At 41.4% G+C, this 12,579-nt stretch overlaps 1 protein-coding gene across 2 annotated transcripts in view; it reads right to left on the reverse strand.

The window, feature by feature from the left end:
* Positions 1-6: 6 nt before the first annotated feature.
* The window catches only part of LOC123971617 (ankyrin repeat domain-containing protein 13C), a 68,645-nt gene continuing 56,072 nt past the window's right edge, over positions 7-12,579 (reverse strand). For both annotated transcript variants that reach the window (XM_046050549.1, XM_046050548.1), the window contains 8 exons: positions 9,642-9,708; positions 8,179-8,323; positions 6,751-6,882; positions 5,844-6,005; positions 2,211-2,290; positions 1,708-1,806; positions 1,196-1,296; positions 7-1,028 (listed from right to left, as the gene is read on the reverse strand). In XM_046050549.1, coding sequence (XP_045906505.1) covers positions 898-1,028; positions 1,196-1,296; positions 1,708-1,806; positions 2,211-2,290; positions 5,844-6,005; positions 6,751-6,882; positions 8,179-8,323; positions 9,642-9,708 — 917 coding nt within the window. In that variant the 3' untranslated portion in view covers positions 7-897. The remainder of the gene's footprint in view (positions 1,029-1,195; positions 1,297-1,707; positions 1,807-2,210; positions 2,291-5,843; positions 6,006-6,750; positions 6,883-8,178; positions 8,324-9,641; positions 9,709-12,579) is intronic.

The following is a 12,579-nucleotide window of genomic DNA, read 5'->3' on the forward strand; positions in this document are numbered from 1 at the left end:
ACACACACACACACACACACACACACACACACACACACACACACACACACACACACACACACACACACACACACACACACACACACACACAGTAACAATGTGTAGAGTTAAAGTGGAATCCTGCAAAAACAGATTTTTAGGTTATTATCCTACAAAAGAATCCACTTCACCTGTGACAGGTGTACATTAGATTATATACAGGTCAATGTCTCATTGAGGCCAAATCTAATATCACAAAACTGCAAATTACTTTTGCAACTTGACAACTTGACAAAGTCTATTTAAGCAGGAAAAATAACCTAAAAAGTCAGTTTGTGGGAATTCCTCCCCTTTGTGTCACAAGTAGTATCAGTGCTTTACTACAAGTCAGTTAAAAACATTCCCTTTATAAACATTATTTACATACTTCAATAATAGCATCAAATGAACTGGTTGACCGTCTTCTGCTTATACCGGGTAAACAGAGAACTCACCTGCTCTCCTGTCACTCGTTTAAACTTCAATGCCCTTTCACTGATGAGCGGTTCAGACTCTCGGCTTCAAGTTACTCGCACTTCCTGCCTCGGATGGCTGGATTAAACCAAATCTGATGGTGAGAGTGAGAACCTGCAACACTACACTTCGAAACACTGTTAACACGATGAGATGTGGAACCTCTCTGCCACAGTGGGCCTCCATCAGCTCTGAAGACGCCATTTTTGTCATGTATGTCAAAGTCTGATCGTCTTGTTTGCGGTCTGTATTCAGGGTCGAGATGGGCGACGGAATCCATAAACTGTCAAGAAACGATGGGCGCTGTTTTTTCACTCCAAATTTTCCTTTTGTAATTCAGAAAGTTATGTTTTGTAGCACACTGTTGCCTTGTTGCATGTTTGTTTCCTGTTCCAGCTTGAGAGGTTAAAGGTCGGGGAAGCGGCTAGGGTCTTCTTTATAGTCGTTGGGAATGGTAAAAATGGACTCGTCAAACTCATCATAGCGAAACTCCTGAAACGTCACCGTGGCTGTGATCGTAGGAAAGACAGGAATGTCTGCAGGGTGACAGGAGCAGAATTACAATTATATATTTGCAAATCTTAGGTGCATATTTTGAAACTGTACACCGCTCTGCAGTAGATTTTGGTCCATGTTTTAAATGAGGAGAGAAAAAAAGCTTTTCTATCTAATTTACACATTTCTTTGAATTACATCTGCTTACCAAGTTTGACGGGAAAGCCAGGGGGGAGCTTCATCTGAACAAACTCCCTGAGTTTATTAAAGTGCTTGAAGGGTGCAATTACCTCCAGAACATTCAGTAACCTGAGGGAGAACAAAACCAACAAATGGTTACAGACAAGAAACTACCAACAAACTTAACGGCTAAAACACACACTGGTTGTGAATCATACCTGTATGTAATTTTTGGCATATTTTGTTAGACAGTATTAACTTAATTTGCTACTTATATCAACAAAGTTATATCAGTAAGCTCCACAAGACAGTCCTGTAACACACTGCAGACTGACAAACAATTAGTAATTAGAAAGTTAAAAGCTATTTAAAACAGAAAAACAAAAACATAACCTATAAATGCAAAGCAGATTTTCTGTCATTTGCACAAATTAGGTATTTCCCTTTTTATCACCACAATGCACATGTCAGGAGAAAATAACATGATCGCTCCCTGCGTTTGAACAATAGTCTGGATGCCAAGTTAAAGAGAAGACTCACGATTCAATGCCGAGAGGGAAGTCTTGACTCATGGCTATCGTGGCTTTGAAGTTTTTCTTGCTCTCTTTGCAGACCAGCTCTCTTCCCAGATGGGGTGCTCTGAGGGTAGAGGGAAAGAACAACCAGTGAGAATGTAATCTCACGATGAAGGCAGCTCACGGAGGAAGAGCTTACACTTACTTTATTCAGCAGAAATCTTCCATAGTATTATAGTTTTGAAATTTTTGGAAGCAACTCACTCTGCTTTCTGTCATTTATGTCTTCTAAACTAACTGAACACGACCCTTTGTGATTAATGTAATTAATGTTAAAGTCTAACTTTCCATTCTTTTACAGAGGAAAACTAAATTAGTGCCTCATTTGAAAGGACAGTCAGACATTTAGTTCCTTCATTCACAAATATAATACTAGTCTATGGATTAACATTAGTTCCCCATAATAGTCTGGATTGATTCCTCTGTAACTGTCTAAAAAGGTTGTCTTCAATTTTTTTGGACACATACTTTCCATTGTCAGCACTGATGTATTCTTCCCAGGATATAGTGTTGGGTGACGGGGCAGTCAGAGATTGCCTCCTCGTTGGCTGAAGAGCAAAGAGAGAAAAAAAAACAAATAAAAACACATTAATCTAAAGACCAACCACTGCAGGGCCACACATAAAAAATACAAGAATACAAAACAAAAGGTCCAAAGTGACACTGATGCCAGACAAAACATAATGGTAACTCATTATACTGAGAACAGTCCAACATTCAGTTTAACCCATCTGTGTTCTTAAAACTGTTAATTTGTCAGATCTGTGACATAACTTCCGACCAACAGCCAATTTGACAAAAGTCATAAAATGACCTAATGTAATAAAGTGGAATCTCTTCAATATAATTTTAAGATTTCACCACACTATCAGCCTTTCTTAATTTACTCCCACAGAGCAATGACATGCACAGTACAGGCCTACAGAGGGCGCCGGTGCATCACTAAACCCACAGTAACCTCTGGCCTAATGAGCCTCACACATGCAGTATAGCTGAATTACTATAGTTTAGTACACCACTAAACATCTGTAGAGGCAAAAACCTGAGACATGATAATCTTTCTGTGGCCTTACTTCCTCAACAGCAGTGTTTTTGCTCATGTTCACAATTTAAAAAGGTTTCCATTTCTACAAATACAGCAGTAAGTAAAACACATCATCTCAGATTGCAGTCTGTTTCATTTACAGCTCATCCTGAACGTTTGCTGAGTGGTGAGAAACTTTACAAATTGAAGATGCCACAATTTCAGTAGTTTTCATTTTTTTTGCCATTTACTTTCTCTGCTGCCTCAAGACAAAAAGTTGTTGCTTTACATGTGCTAACAAAACATCTACAGCAAGAAGGAGTAAGCAACTCATGGACTGACGGATAAACAAGACTGTCGCTGTAACAAAACAAAACAAAATAAAAATGAAAGCACTCATATGATTATCAGCAGGAAATGCTTCCAAACAGAATTAAACATCTTGATCTGTCATGTACGAATGGCCCAATGTATAAGCCAAAGGATGCAGAAGGATACTGAAAGATCATCATAAGCAAAAGTAGGTTTTACCCGGCCGTACTGCAGGTTTTGCTTCCAGTTGTTAAAAAATGTGACTGCTGGAACAAAAGTCTCGTCACTGAACAAACTTCCATTCAAAATTCTCTGCTATGAGTGGCCTTTATTATGCACAACCATTTGAACCATTTTCCCAGGACAGACCACCATCAGAACCAGCTTTTCTGATCATTTTTATTATCTGCTGTGACAACAAGCAACATAAAAGAAACCTACTTGTTTTTATCTGGGCGTTTTGGAGAGAAGAGTTTCCCCCTCATATCAAATAATATAAACCTCCTGAGGAAAATAATCTCGACTCAGCTTTCCTCAATAAACTGTCTTCTTCAGCGTCAGTTTATTTTAAGATCGGACAATCTGTTCTTGCTGACCCTGAATGAGAACTGGGATGAGCTCTATCCTGTTCCTCCTAAAATTGACTTTCTCCTAAAATGAACTCACTGTTCTTGCCAGCATTCACACCAGCTGACCTCTTTTGTAAGCCGCGGTTAAACAAGGCAACTAAGGGCAGAATAATGTGGGAAACTGTTGTGGATGAAGGGGACAACCGTTTTGTGCCAAGAGTTATTGCTATGTGGTGCGAATTGGAAAATGGAAATGATTTCTTTCCTTCATTCCCACTGCGGGCCCGCAGCCTTGTTAAGCGCTCGCTCTCACACTGCGTGCATCACGTGTTGTTGTGACGAGGACAGAGTATACACAGCCTGCGGAGGCCCTGATCTGCTGGTATGCCGGTCCCACCCCTCCATCATTCCATGGCACCAGGGGTTTTAGCCTTCATCCATGTGATCAATAGTGTCAAGCCCTGTTTGAAAGCCACCCACGCTTCCCTGTGTCCACAGGCGCAGAGCTGACCTGCTCTCCCTCGCTGTGGTAAACAAAGCTACGTCACAGCAGCTGCTTATTTTCACTCTCACCCGCTTCCATGTCTCATTTTCCGTTGGGGTGGAAGGAGACACTATTTCCACATCGACACCCACTGAAACACAGTTTTTTATCACAGCTTTCTTTTTTTCCCCCCACTTTCAACATGAGTGGGCACTGATTCAAATGAGTGTAAATAGACTGACAGACAACAGAGGACACTGTGATAAAACAAAGCAGAGCACAGAACAAGGGGGAGTCGACAAAAAACAACCCGAGCAGTTGAAAGGCATCCATTGAGTGTCGAGAGGCATTGTCTTCACTGTGTGACTGGCTTTATGCTCAGTGTTTAGACAAGGCTTGCTAAGCAAAGTCTGGAACATACTGTAGTGAAAGGGTGATTGGGAGAGCCATCCCTGTGAATGAGGTGCAGCTTTGTAGCTTTCACCACTAGGTGGCAGGGCTTGGACTCAAATCCATGCATATTGGACGAGGAGGGGGGTGGTGGACCTATCTCATAAATAACAGTGATTGGGGGCAGCAGTTTTCATGTCTGAAACAAATAAAACATCAAAGAAACAACAGCGGGGAGTCCGACAGGAATTTTTCAATAAACCATGCAAAGTTGATGGACAGAGTCTGGCCGGACGTTCATGCTGTTTCTACGGGATTTATCTTTGTGCAGATACAGCAGTGAGAACTGTGAGGTTTATTTTGTTTGAGAGACTCATACCGCGAGGTTCCAGCGGGACAGCACAGTTTCAGAACTGGACTGGTGGTTACGCTGCAGGTATAAGTAAACAGGATGTTTATCAGAGCAGTGCTCCAACTGGTTCTCATTTTTGCTAAAAAGTTCCCAGCAGTGAGTCACTAAGTAACTTTGAATGTGCATCTTTCTCTTGTACCGCTTCATTCACGAAACAAGGGAGCAACGGGAGCCACTGGTGCATTAATATTACTAACGTTTAAAAAGTAAGGCTTTGTAAATGAGAGAGGGAGCGATGTTGAGAAGAAAGCGAGTGAACAAGACTTTTTTTAACCCCCATATTACGGAGTCCCAGCTCCAAAAGGATCAGAACTTTGGGGGGGGGGGGGACTTTTACTTTTACTTTTACCAGGTACTTTCAGTGGAAACGTGGCTTTAGTTCCTAGTTTAGTTCCTGAGTGTAGTTCCTCTGGTTCCATAGTTCCTGGAGCTTTTTGGTCAATGGTTGGTTGGTTTAATGTCAGAAAATTTCAAAGTGGTCAAAGATTCTACAATAAAATAAGAGTCAGAGTGATCAGAAATCCTTAAATCTACAGTGTTCTGATCTGCTGACACTGGACATTCCCTAGAAGTACAGACTTTACATAGAGTCAGCTACATAGCAGCTCTGTGGAAGTCACTAAGGATTCAGTGTCTTCTTTTAAGAATGTCAAGGTGGATGTTAGCCATATTTGTTACCATGTAATGTCATGTTATCAACATGCAGGTTTCAAGCACAAATCTATGATACGCTGTTTGCGACGTGATGCTCCATGGGGTCCCATAACATCAACAATCACATCATGGGTGATGATGGTTGGCGGCCTTGCGGCTGTAAATTTGATGTAATAGCCGAACTCCATCATCCAATGACAATTCATCATCCAATGACAATTGACAATCAGCCATATATATTCGGTGCCCAACTCACCTCAAAGTTCTGCTCTATGAGATTCCCTCCTTTACTAAGGCTCTCCATGATGGCTTTGTTCCTCAAGATGTCCTCCTCGCTCAGATGCTCGCGTCTCTTCCGGGACTCCAGCACCAGGCCGTTCACGGAGTAGAAATCTGCCAGAAAGTTTCCCACACGCTCCTGGAGGTAGAAGAAACAGTTAGATAAGCCCCCCCCGCCAAGTGAGTCACCAATTTCCCCTTAAACACATGTCAAAAGGACAAAGGAGTGAGAGGACAGAAAGCAATACCCACATTACTCATTCTCCGCCTTCATTCCCCTACCTTGCCCAGTCTGTGTTGATTTGATCTCTGAGCCTATCACCTGTGGTTCCTTCCTTTATTTTATTTATGTCTTTCCTGTCTGGTACATGTTTGTAGCGTAGGAAAAAGAACAAAAAGACAGCATGTCCTGTCTCCTGTCTACTTTAGTCCAGACCTTTCAAACTACTGCCAATTTACCTGCAAAACTTTATTTTACTGGCATTTTTTTCTTTTAAAGTCAAGTAAAAATAAAGAGAAAGAGTGCATCCATCTCTTTCTGTGGCTTTTTTTAAAACAGCACTGTCAGAGCCTTAAAATATTTTATCCCTATTTGTTTGTCCATGTTGTTTTTCAGGTCAGAGAAGTCTGGGCTCCTTTTGAGTAAACCAAAGTGGTGTTACCTGTAAAACACATTCTGATACACATCTGTGTACTGACCCCTGTGTTTTGTTTACTTTCCATTTCCTGCCTTCCCCAGCGAATTTATCAAATTCCCAAGTTTCTGTCTGGGTCAAGTTTACTAAAGATTTCTACAAATTCCACATCAAGGTAAAACCCTTCCTGACTTTGGAAACGCTGTGGTGGCAGTGGTAGTAATAATATCAGGAACAGCTGACACCAACCGTCTTGTCTTCTCTGAACAGCCAGCCGGTCTGCGCCCTGGAGAAGGTGATGGACTTGGTGGAGAGCGTGGCGGAGTACACATCGCTGCTCATCAGAATGTCCACCTCCTCCTCTGTCTCCATCTCCGACTCCTGAACATACAGGGCAGTGTTAGGAAACTACTGGGGCACCAACACAGGCATGGATGCTCAGTATGAGGTGGAAAGCAGCACCGGATGTGTCCGTTCACTCATAAAGACTGCTAACAATAACTAGCCATTTGAACACCCATAAAAAATAGGCTTTGTGTTGCTGCAACATTGATGTGCAGAAACTTGGATTGTAAATCAACACAGAGGAGTTTTCTGTTTTACACTACCAGCGTAGCACCAGGACCAGTGATTTTAGTATTCTTCCAGCCAATATAATCTGTATATGTTCAACATTTAGTAAATCATAGCCGAGTAGAAAAAGCTTGTAACATCTGTATGATAATCATTTCCCACCGTTGCTATGATAGGAAAGAACTTCCTGTTATTACCAGTTATAATCTTTTCCTCCACTAGCAATGGGAACAAATCACGTTGATGCCTGTTGGTTCCTCCAACACTTTGGTCAAGAGCAAGATATCTCAGCAAGCACTTTGTATGAATATCCATGCTCCCCAGATGCTGATTTTCAGTGATACTGGTAACCTGATTTAGGTTGCACTCAGCGTTCGCTGCATGGCATGTTAAATCTTGTTCATTCTTGTTTCTTGTTTACGTTCTATCGGTATTTTTTGTTGTTGTAACTTATAAGCCAAACTGAATGGTCATGATTGCATTAAGTCTTGTTATGTTATTTTCAAAATGTAAACTTTGTGACTTTGCTGCAAACTGCTTTGGCAACATTGTTTAACTTAAATTTTTATGCCAATAAAATATTGAATTGAATTGCATATTGAATTGAATTTTCCACTTGATGGAAATGAGAAATATAAAAATATGTAGGAACACCGCCATGTTGTTTATTTGTTGTTATTTTCAACCAAAAGTTAAGTAATGCGGTGGAGCTAAAACTATTAAATGATTAGTCAATTTACAGAAAATGAATGCAACTATTCTGATGATCAATTAGTAAAAATAACAAACATTTGTCTGTTCCAGATTCTCGAATGTGAGCGTTTGCTGATTTTCATGCTCTTAAGTGACAGCCGACTGAATATCTTTGAGCTTTAAACTGTTAGTTGGATAAAACAACACACTTTTATGACTGTGAGAAAATATAGCGATCTCACATTTTGTAGACAAAACGATAAATCGAGAAAATAATTGGCAGGTTGATTAATGATGAAAAGAACTGTCAGTTTCAGCCCTAAATGTGGGTTGTAATGAACACTGCAAGCTTCAGGGGCCGCAAATGAGGCTTTAGCCTTTCAGTGTTATATCAGCATGCGCGTCACACACCTCATGGTGTATCCGCTGGTAGACTTTCTGCTCGTTGTCCAGCACAACAAAAGACTCGGAAGGGATGGCATTGCCGTTGAAGATAAAACTCAGGTCACCGCGCTGACACTTCATGTCTGTGAAGTCTATCAGGGTAGTGTCCAATCTACACACACACACACACACACACACACACACACGCACACACAAGAGTAGGTTCAGTGTGGCAACTTTAGACACATGAAAGGAGAAGACAGCCAAACAAGGTAAAGAAAACAGAGGATGATGAGACCAAAAGCACTGAGCAGAGTTTAAATTTGGTAACTTGCGAGACACAAGTAAACACTGCCTCACAACGGTAAGCAGAAAACAAAAATGTCACCCCTTTGCTCTGAAAGTTTAGAGATAATGTATATGGTAATCATTTCAATGGGAGACCAACAACACATTTCAAGAATATTTCTTTTTTTGATTTATTTTGTCAAAGTGGGTAGTCCGGGAATGAGGCATGGCAGCAAAGAGAATAACTGATCTGCTTGTGAAGACCAGACACAAAGCGCTAGGTGCTATGGGTATGACAGGCCTGACAGGCTGTTGCACCAGAATGTAAATGAACTTGCTGTGACAGTTTTTTTCTTTCACTCTCTCGCCGTCTCTTTCTCTGGTTCTCTCCCTGCAACTCCGTGATAATAAGGGGGCATTTTGAATACCAAATGAGACAGCCAGGAGCAGTTTCAGAGAATAATGACATGCTCCACATCAAGGGTATCTCATACAGGAAGAGCACGCACAGGCACAAACACACTCTTTTATGTACAGGGTTCATCCTTCAAACAGATTTAGATATGTTACGATACCCAAATACAGAAGCATCCGCGGATGTGCCGGATAAAGGGCTGCCCTGGTTTGTCGCACGTGTGACCCATTAGCAATACTCCATGCGTTGATGTGTGTGCATATGCCCTAGCTGCAAGAGCTGAACCTCGAGGCTGCTGAACACTGCCTGGTGTTAGCATTTTGCCCACAAGGCCATGAAACGCAGCAACGTGGACTCCTTCTGAAGATTCATTGTTGTGAGTGCATGTCAGCATGCGTCAGAGTATGATGAATTTCTGCTGACGCCCTTTGTGAGTGAGATAGGCAGCACATTAGACACTACTGTAATTCTCCTTCATCGGGGCTCCGGGGATTTAAATCAAAAAATACAGACGTAAAAGATCTGAGCGCAGAGGCGTCGCCGTTCAGCTTCCCTATGCTGCCAGGCACTGATTTCACACTCTAGTTAACTAAACTAGGTTAAGAGGAGGAAGAGGAGAGGTTGTTACATGCGGCACAAGACGAGTGCTAAGACCATTGAGGAATTACTGTTTAATTTGATGTGGTTTCTATGTGGTGCATTACGCAGCGGCTGTAGAACTGCTTTTCTTTGCCATTAAACATCAAATATTTTCTCCTAATGCATTACATGTGTTGACAGGACTTGCCTGATGTTGAGGCCCTGCTTGTAGATCTTACACGCATCTGAAGGCAGGATTCTGGAGAGCAAAGGCACTGCAACATGAAAAGATACAGTAAGGACACGTGACGCAACGTTTAAATTTAGAAAGCTCACTCAATTATGAAGACCATCCTCTTCAAAGCCTATAGCTCTGTAGACTAGAGGGCCATATAGTGTGTAGCTAAATATTTAACAGCTCACAGTCCTCACCAGGTTTTGTAACAGTCCAAAATAGTTCTGTGAAGGACTGCATTGAAAAAAAAGTAAGTGGCTGAAAACCCAGCAGAGCACCACATGTAGTCATCCCTCTGACAGTCTCAGATCCCTGAGACTGTGTTGGTATAAACCAGATTCCTCTCTAAGGACATACAGTGGATAGAAAAAGTCTACACACCCCTGTTAAAATGCCAGGTTCTTGTGATGTAAAATAATGAGACAAAGATAAATCATGGCAGAACTTTTTCCACCTTTAATGTGAACAATTCAATTGAAAAACAAATCTTTGATAAAAACCCTCAAATAACCTGGTTGCATAAGTGTGCACACCCTTAAACTAATACTTTGTTGAAGCACCTTTTGATTTTATTACAGCAGTCAGTCTTTTAGGGTAGGAGTCTATTAGCATGGCACATCTTGACGTAGCAATATTTGCCCACTCTTCTTTGCAAAAGCGCTCCAAATCTGTCAGATTGCGAGTACATCGCCTGTGCACAGCCCTCTTCAGTTCACCCCACAGATGTTCAATTGGATTCAGGTCTGGCTGGGCCATTCCAAAACATTAATCTTCTTCTGGTGAAGCCATGCTTTTGTGGATTTGGATGTGTGCTTTGGGTCGTTGTCGTGCTGAAAGGTGAACTCCTCTTCCTCTTCAGCTTCAGCTTTCCAACCAAACGCCTGAAGGTTTTGTGCCAAAATTGCCTGATATTTGGAACTGTTCATAATTCCCTCCACCCTGACTAAGGCCCCAGTTCCAGCTGAAGAAAAACAGCCCCAAAGAAAGATGCTGCCACCACCATGCTTCACTGCGGGTATGGTGTTCCTTGGAATTATGGCCAAAAGGTTCTACCTTGGTTTCATCAGACCGTAACACATTTTCCCACATGCTTTTGGGGGACTTCAGCCGTGCTTGGATGTTTTTCTTTGTAAGAAAATGCTTCCGTCTTGTCACCCTACCCCATTCATATGAAGAATACGGGAGATAGTTGTCACATGTACCACACAGCCAGTACTTGCCAGAAATTCCTGCAGTTCCTTTAATGTTGCTGTAGGCCTCTTGGAAGCCTCCCTGACCAGTTTTCTTTTCGTCTTTTCATCAATTTTGGAGGGACGTCCAGTTCTTGGTAAAGTCACAGTTGTACCATATTTTCTCCACTTGATGACTGTCTTCACTGTGTTCCATGGTATATCTAATGCTTTGGAAATTCTTTTGTACACGTCTCCTGACTTATGTCTTTCAACAATGAGATCTCTCTGATGCTTTGAAAACTCTCTGTGGACCATGGCTTTTGCTCGGAGATGCAACTAAGAAAATATCAGGAAAATCCTACTAGAACAGCTGAACTTTATTTGTGATTAATCAGAGTCACTTTAAATGATGGCAGGTATGTAATGACTTCTAGTTAACCTGAGTTTGAATGTGATTGGTTAATTCTGAACACAGCCACATCCCCAGTTATAAGAGGGTGTGCACACTTATGCAACCAGGTTATTGTAAGGTTTTTATTTGTAATTTTTCCCCCTCGAAGATTTCAGTTTGTTTTTCAATTGAATTGTTCACATTATAGGTCACATTAAAGGTGGAAAAAGTTCTGACATGATTTATCTTTGTCTCATTATTTTACATCATAATAACCTGGCATTTTAACAGGGGTGTGTAGACTTTTTCTATCCACTGTAGCTGCTGATCTGAGCTTCCCTGCTGTTACCGTTTCATTACCAATAATATTCATCAGCTTTTTGTCTCACGAAGGTAACGGCACATTTCTGTTCACGTAACAAAGCCATAACAGAGTGCTGGAGAAGAACTACATGAAGTTACAATCCAACTATATATTTTTTCTACCAGCGCAGTAAAAGTTTAGCTGGCTGATCTGAGCTCCGATGCTGGAAGCTGCCATTTTATTGCCAATTAGCGATCAGCTGATTCTCATGAAGGTAACATACAAAGCCAAAATGTTTTTCTACCAGTCAGTAAAAGTTTAGCTGGCTGATGCTTCCATGCTCTAAGCTAACCTTACGGTTTTATTGCCAATTAACATTACTGATCAGCTGATTGTCTCGCTAACGTAACTGTAACCAGCAAAGCCAAACCACAGGCTGGAGAATAAGTAGGCGACATGAAATTAATCCATATTTCACACCACTGACCGGGGAAACATGTCAAGTCGCTCGTGATTATGGCCAGCTAATAGCTAAATCTATCAAACAACAGTTTGCATTTGCATCGCTAAAGTCTGACAAACAAAGTTAATTACCTGTCCAGCAGAAAACAGACAACTTTAGTACCGCTTTAAAAACTTCATTAACCACATAAACCACATTAACGTTATAGCCTTCCATCTGGGAAAATCCACAAAATCCGTGATTTCTGCCGTCAGCTGTCTGTCCGGACTCCATTTTGCTGTCGGCTCTCGTGCTAAATAACACGTGTGTGCTCCTTCATTTGTCCAAATGTCACTTCTCTTCTTACTTCGAATAAACCAGAGACTGTATATTACTATTATTATTATTCCCTCTTCTTCTTCTTTGTACGTATTCCATGTAGTGAGGGGCGTCTACACTACCGGAATTACACAAGCAGAAGAAGAACGCCGTGATGACGAAACTTGCTTGGTCACTCTCTCTTTTTCTATTTTTTGCTTCCTTCTTCAACATCCTTTTTGGTCTCTTTGCCTCTGCCATTTGCTAATCTTACCCTCCATAGA

The sequence above is a fragment of the Micropterus dolomieu genome, linkage group LG05 (assembly GCF_021292245.1).
Source record: "Micropterus dolomieu isolate WLL.071019.BEF.003 ecotype Adirondacks linkage group LG05, ASM2129224v1, whole genome shotgun sequence".
Lineage (NCBI taxonomy): Eukaryota > Metazoa > Chordata > Actinopteri > Centrarchiformes > Centrarchidae > Micropterus > Micropterus dolomieu.